Source organism: Zingiber officinale, chromosome 4A (genome assembly GCF_018446385.1).
Source record: "Zingiber officinale cultivar Zhangliang chromosome 4A, Zo_v1.1, whole genome shotgun sequence".
Taxonomy (NCBI): Eukaryota; Viridiplantae; Streptophyta; class Magnoliopsida; order Zingiberales; family Zingiberaceae; genus Zingiber; species Zingiber officinale.
This window is the reverse complement of record NC_055992.1, coordinates 9,140,931-9,158,856: the sequence shown is the minus strand read 5'-3', so window position 1 is coordinate 9,158,856 and position 17,926 is coordinate 9,140,931. Positions and strand designations below refer to the sequence as shown.

The following is a 17,926-nucleotide window of genomic DNA, read 5'->3' as shown; positions in this document are numbered from 1 at the left end:
GTCGAGCGACGACATTAAACCCTAGAGTCGAAGCGACGCCAATAAAAATCCCGCTCAAAAGACCATCGAGCGGCGATGTTAAACCCTAGAGTCGAAGCAGCGACTATAAAAATCCCGCCCTGAAGACAGTCGAGCGGCGACTATAAACCCCAGAGGTATGATCCTAAGCGATTATTCTAATGATAGTATGGGCGCCATAGCCGATCGGAAGCGTGCAACCGAATACTTAGCAAATAAACAGAGGAGGGGCGCCACAACCGATCAGAATGGCAAACAAACAACATATGAGAAAGACGCGAAAAGGTTTCATTGATAAGACACTACCGAACGGCAGGAATACAATTAAAGCTTACAAAAAAACACTACTGGTCTCACTCACTCGATGTAGTCAAAGTCCTCGTCGGGAATACCCTCCAGAAGCTGGACTCGACCAACATCCTTGTCAGGGAAGGCTTCAGGGAGGTGGTCGTTCGCCTTCAGCTGGGCGAGCGTGGCGTCGATAGCCAACTCGAACGAATGGATGATATGGTTAGTCGCCTTCTCCAAAAATGGCTCCAAGCAGAGGTATTAATGTTTCAAGGCAGCAAATCGACTCGGCTCTCGGCCTCTTGGTAGGTCTTCAGAGCAGCACACGAAGCCTCCAGTTCCTCTTCAAGGCGCTTAACTTGGCCTTGAAGCTTAGTCTCCTTTATCGAACGGCTCTCCCGCTCGGCCGATAAGGAGTCCTTGGCTTTCTTCAGATCTTCGGCCAACTAGCGGGCTTCTATGTTCTTGTCTTCCAGATCGGCGATGGCGCATCGCTTCCTTGTAGAAGCCAAATCAAGTTTCCGGTTGTAAGTCTTCAATTGAGCCTCGATCTGACTCAGCCTGCTGCCCTGCTCGGCCGACTTCTGCTGCTCCTCCGTCAGAAGTTGTTGGATCCTCTCCAGCTCGGCCTTCAGTCGAGCGGGCGGTGGTCCTCGGGAGGAAGAGCATTCTCTAGAAATTTTGAGCTTCTTTAGCTCATCCTCCACCTGTGCCAACCGCTAGCACATGGCGATGTTCTCCACCCAGTACTGCGAACAGATATTAGTGCCGATTGGAGATCATTTATGAAGTAATAACTGAGAATACTAACCCCGGCCACTCGCGCTCTCGCCTCTTCCCAAATACGAGGGAGCCAACCTTTGAAGTAGACTTGGTGCTGAGGAGAGCTGGGTTGGTCGCCCGGCGCCAAAAGATCCTTCATTGGGAGGCGGAGCATGGAAGTAATAGATCGTCGTCCGACCGACACCAACTGAGTAGAAGCAGATGGACCAGAAGCTTGGGTGGAAGGTACCGGCAGAATGGCAGACCGAGTCACCTTCCGTCTAGCCGGTGGTAAGGAGGTAATCGACTAAACGGGTAGTGGCTCCTGCAGCTCAGCCACGGACGGGGTCCGATCGGAGGAGGTGGCCTTCGTTGTTAGGGGGGCTGTAGTTGGGACGCCTCCCCCCGCGGCGGTTTGCACGGCCAAAGTGGCAAATCAGGAAGGCGCGTCTGTTCGGCGCCTCTTGCGAGTGAGTGGCACATCATCGCCCGAGGATCCCGAACCCTCGGTGGGGATGGTGGGAGGTACCTCTTGGACCACTCTTGGGTCGGTGGCCCCTCCCACGCTGGGCGTTCGTTCGATGGTCCCATTGCCCGTCGTTGTATTTTCTCCAGCGGTTGCAGTTTCCCCAGCCTCGCCCTCTTGCGAGCCGACCGGGGTCAAGCCGAGCCGCTCCATATCCTTGGCAGCAGCCGCCTCGATCTCGGCCTGCTTGGCCTTCATTATATTGGCAGCTTGGGCGCGCATCATAATGTCAGCTGCAAAAGAAAAACAGAATCAGTTAGACTCAAAGGAAGAAGGTTTAAGAAATTTTATACCTAGGCTGCTCGGGAGCTACACTCGGCTCGGACTCAGCCCGAAAATATACATTACGCTCTCTGGAAGCAATTTATGAATATCGAACTTCAGCCCGACAAACATGTTAGCAGCATGGAGGTAATCTGGCTGAGTCTTGTATCTCTTCAGCTCGGGCGGAGGTGACAGAGCGGTCTGCCATTGAGTGCAGAAGCTTGGCTACTTGGGAAGTCTGATGTAGAAGAAATACTCCTTCCAGTGCTTATTGGAAGAGGGCATTCTATCGAAGAAAACTAAGTCGATGCGAGATTGGAATAGGTAGGTGCCCAGCTCGAACTATTTGGGGTAGTAAAAGTAGTGGAAGACCCGAGGGGTCAGCGGGATGTTGTACACTTTGAATAGCACAACTACCCCACATAGTAAACGGAAGGAATTGAGGACGAGCTGGGCGAGCGGGATTCGAAAAAAATTACAAACTTCGGTTATGAACGGATGGATAGGAAACCGGAGACCGGCCATGAACTGGTCTTGAAAGAAACAAATGGTGTCGGTCGGCAGGTTGTGTGGCCGATCGGACGGGCCGGCCAGGACAATCTCGTGGTCGGATGGGAGGTCAAAGGCATTTATAAGATGTGTCGCGTTGCCTACATCAAACCTGATCTCTATGGCAGTATACCAGGGACCAGGGGCGAGGTCGACTGGCTGGGAAGAGCTGGCCATAAGTAAAAGACGAAGAAACAGAGGAGTTTGTTAAGAAGATCGTTGGAAAAATGGTGGAGTTTCACCGGGTAAGACAGCGGGACGCAGGAAAACGCTAATAGGGGAGAAAAGAAAATGAATGAACAGGAGCCAAAGCTTACAGGAAAGAGAGAGGCCGCTGGAGGAAGCTGGAAGTCGCCGGAACACTAGAGGCAAGCAACGTAGCCGGAGCGAACAGTCGGAGGGCAAGAGGAGAACGCAGAGGAAGACACGACAACGTTGAGGCTTTATAAAGATAGTCACGACCGATCGGGGCCGTCCAATCTAGGGTGCAGGAATCGGGGCGCACATCCGACCGTTGAAATCGAACCGACAAACGTCACATCAGCAGCTGTCACCTCGGACGTGCGGCGACTGCGCCACCGACACGTGACGTCATCCCACAGGATAACATTTAATGAGCACATGCTCGGCCTTAATGGAAAAGATTTACACGCATCACGAGGAGATGCGGACGGTGTCAGCATTAGCTGACCGACCCGCACCCCTTCGGCAAGGGTAAGGAAAAGTATCCAGAAATGACATGTACAAAGGCACGAAGCACCGACCGAGGGAAAAAGGTCAGTCCTACGGAGACCGAGCGGGATCCCACTCATCTATCAGCCGACCGCCAAACTACTCGCCAGCCTGTTTGTCCAGTCAGTCGGACTTTCAGCCTCCTTCGACTAGATATGAAAGGGAGACATGTGATCCAGTGGTAAAGAGGGGGGGCCGCCCGGCTGGAGGCTGAACACCTGACAGACGTTTGACCGGGCGGATTACCTTCCTGATGAGCAAGAGGAATAACCGACTCGACATTTCGACAGCTTGGTCTGACGCCAAGTTTTCGACGCTCATAAGGCAAAGCGAGAAGAGACAAAGGCCGAGCGGCCATCCCGCTCGGCTAATAGTAGACCCGGCATCAACCCTGCAGTTAAGGCTCACTCGCTCGACACGGTGGGTGCGGACACCAAGTCACCGGCCGAGCGGGCATCCGCCCGGACGGCGTTATCCAATGTGGCCTCCGCTTGGCCCGAGAAAGGCGCTAGCCGAGCGGTTCCTCCGCTCGGCCCGATAAAGGACAGAGGGAGCAGGTGGTTTTCCTGGGAACCAGTGTCGCCAACAAGAGACATGGCCAGCGACCTGGTCGGACAGAGAAATCGTACGGTGGAAACTTCCACTGTCACATCAGAGATATGCTCGTGCTATTAAGGTAGGGTGTCGGGCATGCTTTTCTGACACATCCATTGTAGGTATGATTTGAGGAGCGTGCACACCTCAGGGAGCGTGCACACGCCTCTCGGGAGCCTTATATAAGGACCCCCAGACTTCGACTGAGGTATACTCACTATTTTATTGTAGCTACAGTTCTCGTTTCTTCTTTGTCTACTTCTTTTCGTCGGAGATTTGACTTGAGCGTCGGAGGGCTATCACCGGGGAACCCCTCCCCGGTACGGCCCTGTGTTTGCAGGTTCCTGGCAGTAAAGGATCTATGTCTCCGGAGTCTTCGACCAGTCAACAGGAACGTCACATCTCCAACTCCATCGACTCAGCTCTCGGACAAGATCATCTGCAATGCCCGATTTCATTTTACCTTTTTCCTTTCTTTTTGTTGTTTATGATCCATTGGACAAATTTCTTCTTCATTTAGGTCTACATGTAAACTCACATCTTGATTAGATGAGGTGATATAGATCTACTAATCGTTGTAGATTTACTAGCTATTTTTATTCTGGCAAAAAAATAATAATAAAAAAATAAAGACGAAAGATCTAATGTTTTTGGTCCTATGCAGGTCCTGCGTCGACAACATTTTATATATATATATAAATAAATGCTTTAAATGCGTTCAATTGACATTAACACCAGGTCACATTGTTTTTAATACCAGTATATTGATTATAACTTTCCAATAACGTATCAATGTGGATCCTCTTATATTGTAATTGTAACTGTGATATTAATAAATTCGTCAGTAGGGTTAGTTTTAATCAATTCAATAATTATTTATAGAATTATCTTAAATGCAATGGTAATTGTGATATTATACTATTATTCTGACTCAATTTCATAATTATTTTTGCGTTTTTGGTGATATCATTTTTGGCCAGGGTTGTGAAGACGTGTGTTGCAGCCTTTTGTTGGGAAAAAGAGAGTTTTGGTGATGATAGCACAAGAGACGCACAAGAAGCAAAGCAGAAGACTAAATTGGAACACAAGATTGGAATTTGGAGGAGAGGGTGATGCCGACCTCCGACGACTGCTCCGAACCCCCGCCTCTCAGCCCTTCCGCCGCCGCCGCAGAGCCTCTCAGCCGCAGCATCTTTCCCCTGTCTAGCCCAGCGGTCTCCGCCCGCCGCCGCGCCTCCCTTTCTTCCTTGATCGCGGACTCACCTCCCCAGGACGATTCAGTCGTCCGCGAGCGAAATCTTGTTCTCCCCTCCTCCCCCGGCCATGCCAGCCGGATTGCGGCGCCCTCCGACGTTTTCTTCGACCCGATGCTAAGCCTCTCCGACGCCAAAGATGACTGCTTGAGCTTCGTCACCGCTAGGGTCAGCCACGGTACCGCTTGCAGCGTCGGCGCCCGCTCTACGGTCAGCGATTTTCAAGACGAGGACAGCCGGCGGAACCCTGGCTCGAGCGGCGACGACGATGCGGACGATGAATGCAGCAGCAGCAGCGGCAGTTGGTGCAGTGGCTGGAGCAGCACTGCCGGCGGCTGGTGGGCGAAAAAGCCGCACCAGGCGAATGATGGGCGGTGGGACGCCATCCGCGCTGTTAGCATACGTGACGGACGTCTTGGATTAGGGCACTTCAGGCTCTTGGAAAGGCTTGGGAGCGGGGACATCGGTTGTGTATACCTCGCCGAATTGAGGGGAAAAGGAAGCCCCCTGTTCGCTGTGAAGGTGATGGACAAGGCGGCGCTTGTGAGCCGCAAGAAGCTGAGCAGGGCGCAGACGGAGAGGGAGATTCTGCAATGTCTTGACCACCCGTTCTTGCCGACCCTCTATGCGCACTTTGAGACTGAGAATTTTTCTTGCTTGGTGATGGAGTTCTACTCCGGCGGCGATCTCCGCGACCTCCAGCAAAGGCGACCTGGAAAATGCTTCACTGAGACTGCTGCAAGGTAATATGTTGCAACTGTAGCATCTTTGTGGAAGCATCATTCATTTTGAATTATTCAAACGATGAAATGCAAATCACCAATTGAATTATTACCATGGCTTTTTGTTTGTTTGTTTGTTTGTTTATTTTCACATTCTTAGTCTTCATCAAACATTGTTGAACATCAAGCTTTAGGCTTTTCTTTCTATCCTTCTAATGTTTTTTTTGCTTCCAATGCAATGCATTCTGCTCTCTATTTTATGAACAAATGAGTAAGAAGCTTAAAGGAATTCAATAAAATACTAGTCACTTATCTCCACATATAACTGTTAGAAGTTTGAACCATGTGGTGTAAAATGCTTACACCCAATTTAATGATATCAACACGTCGAGGCTTTATGATGTCCCTTACTCCACTCAGAGCTTCCAATGGCAATAGACTAAATTGTGGCCACATAATCTCTCCCATTAGTGTTGACATCCTTTTCCAAGTCCAAAGTCTAGTAAAATGTGAGGCCCAATGGCTTAGCCAATCGAGTTATAGACAGTTCACTTTTATCGCATCTTCTCTGGGGTGATTAAATATTTCTTAATCAAACCTTGTAATTTGCTTCTCATTATATAGTAAATAGTAACCTTTATCTCTACTTAATTATACCATAATTAGGCAAGATTTTGCATGTATTGTAGTTGTCTGATGCTTATATTGAACATTTATTCAACACTTGCAAATCATTATAAGTGGCAATGAACCAGCTGTCTGATATTTGTAATCTTAACTAGCCTGCTGAAATCTATGCCTCATATGTTGCTTGAACTTTGTTGCTAACATGGAACTGATTCTTGTTCTGATTACTATCTGAAAATAAGTAGAAATGATGAACATAGTCCGCCAATAAAGTCATAATTCTTATCCATGCTTTATATAAAAATAAAAAAATTAACTACAATGTGAAGATACTTCTTAACTCTACAAGCATGAAAAAATTTATTCAGGTTTTATGTTGCTGAAGTTCTTCTTGCTTTGGAGTACCTTCACATGCTTGGGATAATTTATAGAGATCTCAAACCAGAGAATGTATTGGTAAGAGATGATGGACACATAGTGCTATCTGATTTTGATCTCTCTTTAAGGTGTGCGGTTTTTCCCACTCTGGTGAAATCCACGAAGAGTAGTGGAAGACACAGTCAACCTTCTTGTATTGAACCCAGTTGCATGAAGCACTCATGTCTGCAGCCTACTTGCTTCTCACCACATCTGCCGGGTGTCAGGAGATCCAAGGCAAGCAAAGCATGCACAACTGATGTTGGAAAACCGCATCAAACACTTCCTGTGCTAATCGCGGAGCCCTCAAGTGCCCATTCCATGTCCTTTGTGGGGACTCATGAATATTTAGCACCTGAGATCATCAAAGGAGAAGGGCATGGTAGTGCTGTGGATTGGTGGAGCTTTGGGATACTTCTCTACGAGCTTCTGTTTGGAAAGACACCATTTAAAGGGTCTGGAAACCGTGCTACCTTGTTCAACGTGGTGGGAGAGCCACTAGAGTTCCCTGAGTTTCCTACTATCAGTTTTGCAGCGCGAGATCTGATCAAAGGCCTGCTTGTGAAAGAGCCCCAGCAAAGGCTTGCTTATAGGCATGGCACTGCGGAGTTGAAGCCACATCCTTTTTTTCAGAGCATTAATTGGGCACTTATACGGTGCGAAAGCCCACCAGATGTGCCAAAGATGAATAAGTTTAAAGTTGGCACAAGCGGTGATTTTACAGTCACAGTTGATGGGAATATGGTGGGAGTGAATGTGAAACCATCCGGCAAATATCTAGACATGGATTTTTTTTAACTTAGATCCTTCTACATTGTGTGTGTGTTTTTTTTCTCCCACGATTTGATCTTTGCAATCTGCCCCCAAAAAGGTTCTAAGGAGATGACTTTGCTGTGATAAGTGGGTGAATTATGTTGGTTTGCGATTAGGGAACTGTTTTAGGGATCAGGGAACAGATTCATTGCTTGAGGTGCAACATTTTTAAAGAAAAAGGAAAAAAGTGCAGCTCTTCAACCATGAAAAGTTGGCATTAGAATCTCTGTACAGAAATCTGCAGAACAGATTTGTGCTAATTGTTGATTATTCTCCCCCTAATGACAACTGCTACTCGTGAATCTGAAACATATAGAAACTGAGCAGAACGATAGCACCAAGCTGCATAGTGCAAGACGGCAGACTGCTATGAAGAAGGATTTCTGCAGTTCTAGCTCAGTTTGCAGAGTTGAGTTGATCACTGTGTCGCAATTGTAATTACTTTACTGTTTTGTTCCTTTTTTTTTTATGTTTCACTTGCTATTTGTAGATTGAGTTCATTGTATATTGAGATTGTAGTTAAGAACTAATTAGTTGTAATTAAGTGCAATCGGGCAGTACTACTGTATGTTGCCCAAACTGAGCGCTTATAAGCCCAGGTGTCCAGCTTAGGGCTGCAAACAAATCGAGTCGGCTCGTGAGCTTTTCGAGTTGACTCGGCAGTATTTCGAACCGACTCGAAAAATATTCAATTAGTATTCGAATTTATCTAATTCGAGCCGAACTCGAATATGTTCGAATTTTTTTTCAGCCAAACTTGAGTCCAAATTATATTATTCGAGCTGTTGACGAACCTTAATATTTATTAATATAAATTTAATATATATTAAATAAATAAATTTCGAGTCTATTTTCGAACAATAATTCGAATAGTTTGTAAACATGTTCGAATATTTCTAATCGAACCCGAGCCTTAATTTGAACCGAACTCGAATCAAATATTTTGAATTTTTCGAGATTCGAATCAAACTTGAACTCAACTATACTTATTTCGAACCGAATTCGAGCCTTGCTTATCGTATCATTGTATAACGTCAGACGTCTTATAGCATACTATAATCTTCCATATTATGTATTATTATTTTTCTCTTGTATATTACAATTTTTAAATTTTCTCAAATCAGGCAGTATGATTATTTAAACCAGTGTATTATCGAATCAATGTTTACGTTGATCATTGCCGATACATGATTGAATTGGCATCTATTACCATACCACTAAAGTGCATTTGTCTGTTGATTAAAGATTATGAATCAACTAACCTGAGATTACAATAGAAAACACCCATTAACAGAAATATATTATATTGTTTAGAAGCCAGTGAAATAGAACCAAGAAGACAAATATAAGTCTTATTGAATTGTGAAAGTTAGCGATCTCCAGAGTAAATGATAGGAAAGGCAAAGGTGCGACAGTTGCACACAACTCAAAAGCATTGACCTCATCTTCGAACCTGAACCAAACTCTTCGAACCAAGACCACCATGAAAGGATCATCTTCAGACAAAGATATAGACAACGATGCCGATACTTAGCAGGAATTAGGTGAGATCGTCTTCCTCTTCTTCCTTCAATTTGATGGTGTTCTTCACTCGCAGCAGAAGAGTAGTTTTCCAAGAATCCTGGTGTCAGTTTAGATTGTCTCGTCATCAAGATTGCTTTAAGTTAACAAGTTAACCGGTACAAATACTTGTGTTATATTTTTTCTTGAGGAAAAGATATTAGCATTGATTAGGAAATATTTATCAACTTTTATGTTCTTGCTACTCCATCAAACGCTAGATCAAGTAGAACATAAACTTTTAAAGTATGATGGGACCGATCGACAATGTTAATAGAAAACGCATACCAGCCTGGTCATGCTGTCATATTCTTGAACTGCATCTGTAAATTTCACAACATCTCCCTCATCCAGTGCTTCTGCTAAATTCTGCAATAAAGTGGTACTTTGATTGGTGAAATTCATATAACTTTAAGAACTACAAATAATTTTTAACAAATCCAATCAGACGTATGCTAATCCAGATGATTTTCTTAAGTTTGAATAGTTTAAGAAACTCAAGTATAATTTGGTTAATAAATAATTCAATAAATTTTTTAGAATAAAAAAAATGGACAAGGAACGAATGGAATAAAAGCATGATAGTAGCAAATAAAAGTGCCATGCAATGTTATTCTAATAGCAAACGAATTAAATTGATAAAACATGAAACCTTGGAATGCGATAAAGTTTTTGAAAATTAATTTGACCATGCACCGATAGTTGGGCATTCTATATACTCTCTATAGTTTAACACATTTCACCTTTCTTTTTACAAATTTGATAAGATCTATCCGTGATGAAATAGATTATATGAAATTAAGTCAACTATCTTCGGCTGACTGCATAGATATTATCCTTTCAATGAGATAAATATTATGTGAACTTTTCTAGCAAATAATACTTGCAGGAACTTGGTTGGCTGAGTAAAGAAAACTGATCTGCAAGTGAAAAGTCAAGCCTATATCACCGGAAAACCATCTAAGTCTTACAGATAAAAGCTTGTATTCCCGTGTGCCTGAAAAGGTGGGATCAAGTTCCTGCACAAGATGTACCACCAGGTTAAATGATCTTTGACATAAAAAGGTCGTCAATTACTAGCCAAGATGCACAAACCTCATATCGTTCTAATGCATTTGTAACTGCAACAACATCACCTTTGCACAGCTGACATATTCCAGCATTCAGTAGAATCCCTTTGACACTATACTTGAGAAGATTGTTATTGATGGACTGTCGTGCAATCACTTCAAGTATTCCAATTGCCTTTGGGTATCTGAAAAAATAACATGTCTAGTTTGTACACAACCACAACCAGAAGCTAAAATTTTCTGAAGCTAAATATATCATATGCATATGCTGATTCTACTAAATATACAAAGAACATATAATCTACAAATTGTTCGCCAATCAACAAGGCAAATGGTACTTGTTGCAATTTTCAGAATTATAGGTTAACAAAAAAAAGTACATAACAGACAGAAAGTAAAACATTACTTAAGCCGACGGGCACTATGGTCAAAGAGATATGAGTTGTTTGCTGAGTTCAGATTCAATGTGGTAAACATAAGAGTTCCAGAAACCAAATATGCAGAAAAGAGGTAGATATCAAGGTGTTCCAATATATACCACTAAGACAGCTAAAAGTAATCTTCTTCAGGTCTGCACAGAAAAACATCAGGAATAGTAAACCAATAAGACGGTCTACCAGCTAAACCTAATTCTAAAAGGGGAAGGCAAGAAGAAAACTAACATTCCAGCACATTGGATCTAACAGTGCGCAATCAGTACACCAACAGAAAGGCTTAGTCATAATCATAATTGCTGGTAAGGAACAGAAACTAGCCAAAAATATCAGAGATGATTGACAATTTGATATGGTAAAATAAAGAACAAATGTCAACAAGTTACACTTACTGCTCCAGTTGAGCGGCAAATTGTGCAACCTTTTGGTTACATTGATTGGCAGAAGTTGTCACTTCCTCACTTTGAAAGAGATCAGCTGCCCGTTCAAAGTACACAATAGCCTTCTCTAAATCCTGTTCTTGCTCATATAACTCTCCAAGCTCCTGTAATATGACAAAATGAAATCCACAGCAAAAGAAAATAAAATAACTAAAAACATCCTAAGTTCATACACGCACAGCATCAACTTAAAATCAGGGAACAATCACCAGCAAGGATTGTCCCAACAATTTTATTCCAAGCACAAGAACTGGAGAGATTTTTATACTGAAACTATATAATCGCTAGATTATGCAGTAGAATGGTACAGTCCATGAAGAAAATGCCACAAGAGAACATCAGCAGTGAAAGCCAGATCTTCACCTTGCAATATCTTGCAGCCATATTTAGTCTACCAATCTCCAGGAAAAGGTTAACAGCCTGGTTTAATGATTCGGCAGCATCTGCATCAACATGGATTATGTTTTTATCCAAATAGCAAAGTAACATGTTGAAAATGCGTGCCCACTTTTTAGCTTTGACAACATAAAGATGTTAATTAGTAAAAAACTGGAAACAGCAAGAAACATGGAACTCAAACATGTAATAGAGCCAAAGAAGTAGCAACTGGTTTGAATGAAGGAAGCACCTGATTGAGCTTTGCTCAGATGAATATGTACCTTGAATTGAGATTTTCTTGTAACAATTTGCTGCATCAACATATGATGTGGCAGCTTCATGCTTGCTATCTAACTGCATAATGATACCAACATGAATGATTAAATGCCACTAAAATTGATAATATGTGAAACTACTCATCCTATCAAACTCACGAATAATCTTATCTAACCTTCAATTGACAGTCAGCAATTTTGATGTACACTGATCCAGCTCTGTCCCCTGCAGTAGCAAATTAAGCCATTAATTAAGAAGCAATACAAAAACACAGTTGTCAACTAGAAATTAAAATAGTCAAAATAATGTTTATTGATTTAAATTTAATCAAATTTGACGCAACTAAAAGAGTAACTGATGCCTTTTGCTGAGTATTGCAGGCAAAATAAAACTTCCAACCAAGCTCAAACAAGTGCAATCATTCAGAAGAAAATTAAGGAATAATTATTTTGCAAAGGAAATAACATAACAACTTGATACCATCAAATCAAACAATAATATCGGCCAAATAAAGAACTAATCAACAGACCAGAACAGTAATAATAATTGATGAATTTAGATCCTCATAGTCTGACTCTGTAATATCTAATTGGCATCTGATCCAATATACGATGAAATGACTTCCAGGCAACATATTGTATCCTAGGAGGCACAACTCATCTAACCGGAGGCAATCTACCAATCTAAATCTCCTTGTTAATTTAAGCAATTGAATAAATGGGACAAGATTTGATTTGATTAAATCAACATTACTTTGAATTGGATCTTAAGTCAAACTCAAACAAGGTAAATAATTTGCTCATATGGCTATGCTAGGAATTTATCTATACACTTATGTGGAATCCAAATCAAACAAGGACTAGGTTATTTGATTATATTACCACAAAATACCATAAATGTGTTTACCAATTTATGTTGACAAATTTAGCCATTGTTGTATTTTTGACAAATGGCATTCATGTGTTCATGTCAAACTGATGTCAGAGACTAGCGAGTGATGCGAATAGAAAATGTTACTGCAACCAAAAACATAGCCGATGCCGATTAATTATAGATAGTGAATGCCACTAATTCGACCTACAAAGCTCTAGGATTCACTAAATTCGCAGCTGAAAACCACTACTCATCACCAACAGCCAACATTTAACGAAAAAAACCCTAGGCAGTCGTCTTCCGATCTGATATCAAATGGGAGAGAAACCAGAATCCAACAAGCGCAATACAAAATTACTTGAGCATACTCCGCTCATCCACCAGAACCGAAGGCGAATCCGGATAAGGATTTTGGTCATCGCTAAAACCTTTCATGTAAAATAAAACAAGTAAATCCTCCTAACCTAAGAAGGTCGATCGAAAAGCAGATTTCTCCAACCAAGCACAAACATGCAATGGGGAAAAAAAGCCCCTAACTTTCAAGGGGCAGAACCATAAATGAGGCAAGAAAAATACAGTTTTTTGCGAGCTTGAACCAATTGGCCGCCTTTTCGAACAAATCGGCGGCGTCATCGTACTTGGATCCGAAGATTCCCCATCCTGATAGCTTCTTCTCCGCCTTCTGCACGAACTCCTCGGCCTTGGCGCTCTGATCCGCCATCTCCTCTTCCTCCGACGTTCTGATGGCTTCCTCTCAGCGCAAGAGCGGCCGCGGACGTACACACGGAATAGGAAAGCAAGGCGAAGGGGAAGAAGGCCCTGCGATCGCAGGTAAACCAAGGTTGCTTACAATGGGCAAATGCCTTGACATCGTAAAATCTCACATTACCTTTATACCCTTGGATTTAGACTCCAGGCCAGCGCAAATTACAACCGGGCCAACGAAGAAACCTTGCCGTAGTTTATTTTTAAAAATAATACCATTCTTTGCCAGTTATCTTTTGTGAATATGATCCTTATTTAGTTTAGGGTCGATACATTTAATCTAAGCTACCACTTGATCTTTTATTTGTTCCTTTGTGAAAGTTTGCCCATGGAAATAGAATGTCATTCCTTGTCAATCCATGTATTTGATTACTGGAACCATGAAGAAACATGTCTCTGTCTTTATCTTTATCCACAGAAAAATTTCAAATCAATGAATGGTATTAAACCGGAATTAATTCACGGGAAAGAGTAAAGTAATCATGAACAATTATAATACAAATTGCAATATATCCTGTCCAAAAGTCGATAAGATGAATATTAGAAATGTAATATTTCTATTGACCTCCAATGGACTTCACTGCGACTTATAACTTAAGTAGCGTCAGTGTCGGATCAGGAAAGGGGCCTCCGGTGATGACCCTCCGATGCTCAAGTCAATCTCCGCCGAAGCAAGAAAAATTAGGAACGAGAAATGTAGTGCAACAATAAATATCGCATGTAACGCATACCTCCGCCGATATTTGGACCCCCCTTTATATAGAGCTTTTGTAGCACGCGTGCATGCCGTTCGGCCGGAAGTCCACTATCCGCCTGCTCTGTTGTCGAGCCGAGCGGGATAGCCGCTCGGCCGGAAGTTCACTGTCCGCTTTCTCTGTTGTCGGCCCGAGCGGGATAACCGCTCGACCGAAAGTCCACTGTCCGCCTGCTCTGTTGTCGGGCTGAGCAAGATGGCCGCTTGGCCAGGAGCTCGACTGAAGTCAAGTTTGCTGGTAGGCCGAGCGAAAGAGCCGCTCGCCCGAAGTTAAATTCTGTTGGTGCCACGCCTCGCTGCCTGACCGAACGGGATAGCCGGTCGGCTTGGCTTTTGCACATCTTCCCTTGAGCGTCGGGTGTTTGAAATGCTCGTGACGAGGACGATGAGTCGGAGCTTAATCCCAGGTCGGAGTGTGATTCGTCCGGCCAGTAGATACCGTTCTCCCGTTGACCGTCTTGACTTTGACCTCCTTTGACCTCCACCGTGGTGGTAGGGCACCTTATCATCACTGCATCACAAGCCCCCTCAAGTATAGTTGAAGGAGGTTGTACTCCTACTGATTGGACCATTGATCGAGTAGGTTTCCTCCCGATCGGCCTTCGACACGGTGTGGCCGCTGATCGGGACGAGACTGCACATCACCGACCAGCCTACTGAAGCTTATTGTTCGGGTATAGGTATGCTTCTTCTATTTGATCGACATGACGAAGGTTTGCACTTGTGAAAATTCTCCTCGGGTTGTCTCAGACTAGCTCGGGCCAAGCTGACGTCACCCAGATTTCTTGGAAATCGTGCAAATCCCTGCGCATTAAGGCTGAATGCGCTATCATGCCATCATTAAATGTCGACCCATGGTGGCGCGCCACGTGTCACATCCACTGCCACCGCATGCCTGACGTGACAGACGTGATGTGACGTTTGGCGGTTTGAATTTAACGATGAGATCTTGGCCTGGGTTTCTGCGACCTAGATCGGACGACTCTAGTTAGTCGAGCCCAAGCCTTATAAGCCCACTGCGCCACTTCATTTGCACGCTTCACGTTTCGAGTTCTAACGACCGTCTCTGTGCTCATGTGCGATCCATTCTCCGACGGTCCTCCACACCTCTTCTCTGACAACCTAGGCTTTCCCTATGACCTTTCTCTCATAAGTCTTCTCCCCATCGCGTCTGCTTTCGGTCTTCTTCAGCATTTCTTTTGCTCCGACAGTATTTGGCGTCGTCTGTGGGAACGCCACCTGCATCTGAGCTGAGAAGATTGAAGACGTTGGACGGCTCATCTCCATGATGCTCACTCAAGAGGAGCTAGAGATGCTCATTCAGGCCCGAGCTGCGAAAATGGTCGAGCAACATCAACAACAGGCGTTAGCCGATCAGCTAGCGCTGCAGCCTACAACATCGGCGGCCGACAGGCGAGCGAGGCTAGAAAATTGAGCGAAGCAACTCTCCATATGGGGGTAGAACAGAAGGCTGAAAGGCGCATAGGGGGAAGAGCTGCCCGTGCCGATCCCCTTCCATCGCGCCTTGTTCCAAACCCCCTCGGAGATAGCCCAAGCGCATCAGGAGCGGGGATCGTCTTAAGACGATGCTCCTGTTTGGGATACACAGAAAGGCAAAACTCCCCGGAGCAACACGTCTCCCGAACGGATCAACAGATAGTTCTCAAAGGAAATCTTACAAGACCCTCTACCTCGATACTACACCTCGTTGGCGATCAGGACGTACAACGGGTCGACTGACCCAGATGATCATCTTGATTAGTTTGATGACGAGGCCACGTTGCACCAATACACGGATGGAGTGAAGTGCCGTGTCTTCCTCACCACTCTCTCCGGATCGGTATAGCGCTGGTTCAGAAGGCTGTTGAACGGCTCGATACGGAGCTTCAAGGATTTCCAAACTGTGTTCCAGCATCACTTCTGTTGGAGTGTATACTAAAAGCCTAGCTTTTGTAAACATTTATTTTTGAAATAAAAGAATCACATTGGTCAATATCTGCATTTATTTGTTAAATGTAATTGTTTAATTAATTTATATAGTAGATAACATGGAGTGTGGTGTCATACTCAGAAGATCATATTGTCGGTTCTTTATAAATTATAAATAGTTGCTCGCGACTAAGATGGAAAGGAACAAACCAATAGAATAGTTGTAGTGTAATTAAATATTAGTTTATCTTGACTAATAAATTACACTGATATACTCTAAGTGTATTGAGTAGGACCATTTAGGTAAGTTCTTTTTGTACTGACTTAGTAAAAGAACTAGACCTTAGTTATTATGGAAGTGTGTGCTCTTAATCCTAATATAATAACAAGCACATATATTTAATATTTATTTCTTTAATTTATCAATGGGTGAGATTTAGTTCGATAAATCAATAGGCCCGATAAGTTGGGAAATAATATTACTTATAGTGTGTGTTGTTGATTATAGAAGGAAACTGTGTCCTAGAGAGTTAGGTTGATGATGTCCCCAAGAGGAGCTCATAAGGATTGTCATGTTAAACCCTGCAGGTGGACTTAGTCCGACATTATGATAAAGTTGAGTGGTACTACTCTTGATACTAGATATTAATTAAGTGAGTTGTCAGTAACTCATTTGAATTAATGAACATTCGATATCTTAAACACAGGGAGACTAACACACTCATAATAAGAAGGTACCCAAAATGTAATTTGGAATTGGTGCGGTAGTTCAATAATAGTTCTTTAGTGGAATGAATTATTATTGATGAAATTAAATTATGTGCTCGGGGCGAACACGGGAAGCTTAATTTCATCGGGAGACCAAAACCAATTCCTCCTCTCGGTCCCTATCGTAGCCTCTTGTATATAGAGATTTATACCCACCACATATCCACTTCTTACCCAACCCAAGGGGGTCGCCCAACCTAGCTTGGAACCCAAGCTAGGGCCGACCAAGACCCAAGGATAGAGTCAAGATTAGTGGTCGACCCTAGCTTGGAGTCCAAGCTAGGTGTGGCCGGCCACATAGAAAATAAAAAGGGATTTTTATTAAAATTATTTCTTATGTGGATATCATGGTTTTAAAAGAGAGTTTGAAATTTAAATCTTTCTTCTTATAGTTTTCTACAAAAGATTAAGAAAAGATTTGAAATCTTTCATTATTTGTAGATTGAAAGGTAGATTTTAATTTTGAGAAAACTTTCCTTTTTTAATCATGTTTATGATTTAAAAGAGAGTTTAAAAATTAAATATTTCTTTTATAAGTTTCTACAAAAGATTAAGAAAATATTTGATATCTTTCCTTATTTGTAGATTGAAAGGAGATTTTAATTTTTAGAGATAACTTTCCTTTTTGGAAATCATCCATATGTTTAAAAGAAATATTTTAATTTATAAAATTTCCTTTTTTACAATCCACCATGAAGGGAAAAATTATTGGAGAAATTTTTTATAAATTTCCGGAGACAAATTAGGAAGTTTTAATTCTTGTGTTAATTAAAACTCTCCTTGTTTTGTTTTTAAAAGTGGCCGGCCATTACAATTGAGAAGAGAAAATTGTTTTTAATTAAATAAATTTTCCTTTTCATGGCAAAAGAATTAAGGAAGTTTTTTATTTAAATTTCCTTATTTGCCAAGACCAAGGATTATAAAAGAGGGGGTAGAGGTGTCTTCATGGCTAACAACTTTATTCTTTTCTTCCTCTCTTTTTCTCCTTGGTGTGGTCGGCCCTAGAGGTTCTTCCTCTCCTCTTCTCTTCTTCTTTAGTGGCTGGTTTTATCCCCTCTTGGAGCTCTTGATGGTGGCCAGTTCTAACTAGGAGAAGAAGAAGAGAAAGGAGGTT

At 42.9% G+C, this 17,926-nt stretch overlaps 2 protein-coding genes across 3 annotated transcripts; one reads left to right on the top strand and one right to left on the bottom strand.

Annotated features, from left to right (window-relative positions):
- Positions 1-4,712: 4,712 nt before the first annotated feature.
- Positions 4,713-8,109, top strand: LOC121969498 (serine/threonine-protein kinase D6PKL1-like). Of its 2 annotated transcripts, none has more exons than XM_042519640.1 (2): positions 4,713-5,729; positions 6,842-8,109. In XM_042519640.1, exons 1-2 carry the CDS (start codon positions 4,846-4,848, stop codon positions 7,548-7,550), a joined length of 1,593 nt encoding a protein of 530 aa, XP_042375574.1. In that variant the 5' UTR covers positions 4,713-4,845; the 3' UTR covers positions 7,551-8,109. The 2 variants fall into 2 exon arrangements, with proteins under 2 accessions (XP_042375574.1, XP_042375573.1); XM_042519639.1 differs by having other exon boundaries at positions 6,704-8,109.
- Positions 8,110-8,891: 782 nt separating this feature from the next.
- Positions 8,892-13,456, bottom strand: LOC121969497 (alpha-soluble NSF attachment protein-like). The gene is made up of 9 exons (XM_042519638.1): positions 13,173-13,456; positions 11,899-11,948; positions 11,729-11,801; positions 11,433-11,512; positions 11,022-11,173; positions 10,221-10,380; positions 10,097-10,144; positions 9,414-9,494; positions 8,892-9,186 (listed from the first exon to the last, which is right to left on the bottom strand). Exons 1-9 carry the CDS (start codon positions 13,315-13,317, stop codon positions 9,106-9,108), a joined length of 870 nt encoding a protein of 289 aa, XP_042375572.1. The 5' UTR covers positions 13,318-13,456; the 3' UTR covers positions 8,892-9,105.
- Between the last annotated feature and the right edge of the window lie 4,470 nt (positions 13,457-17,926).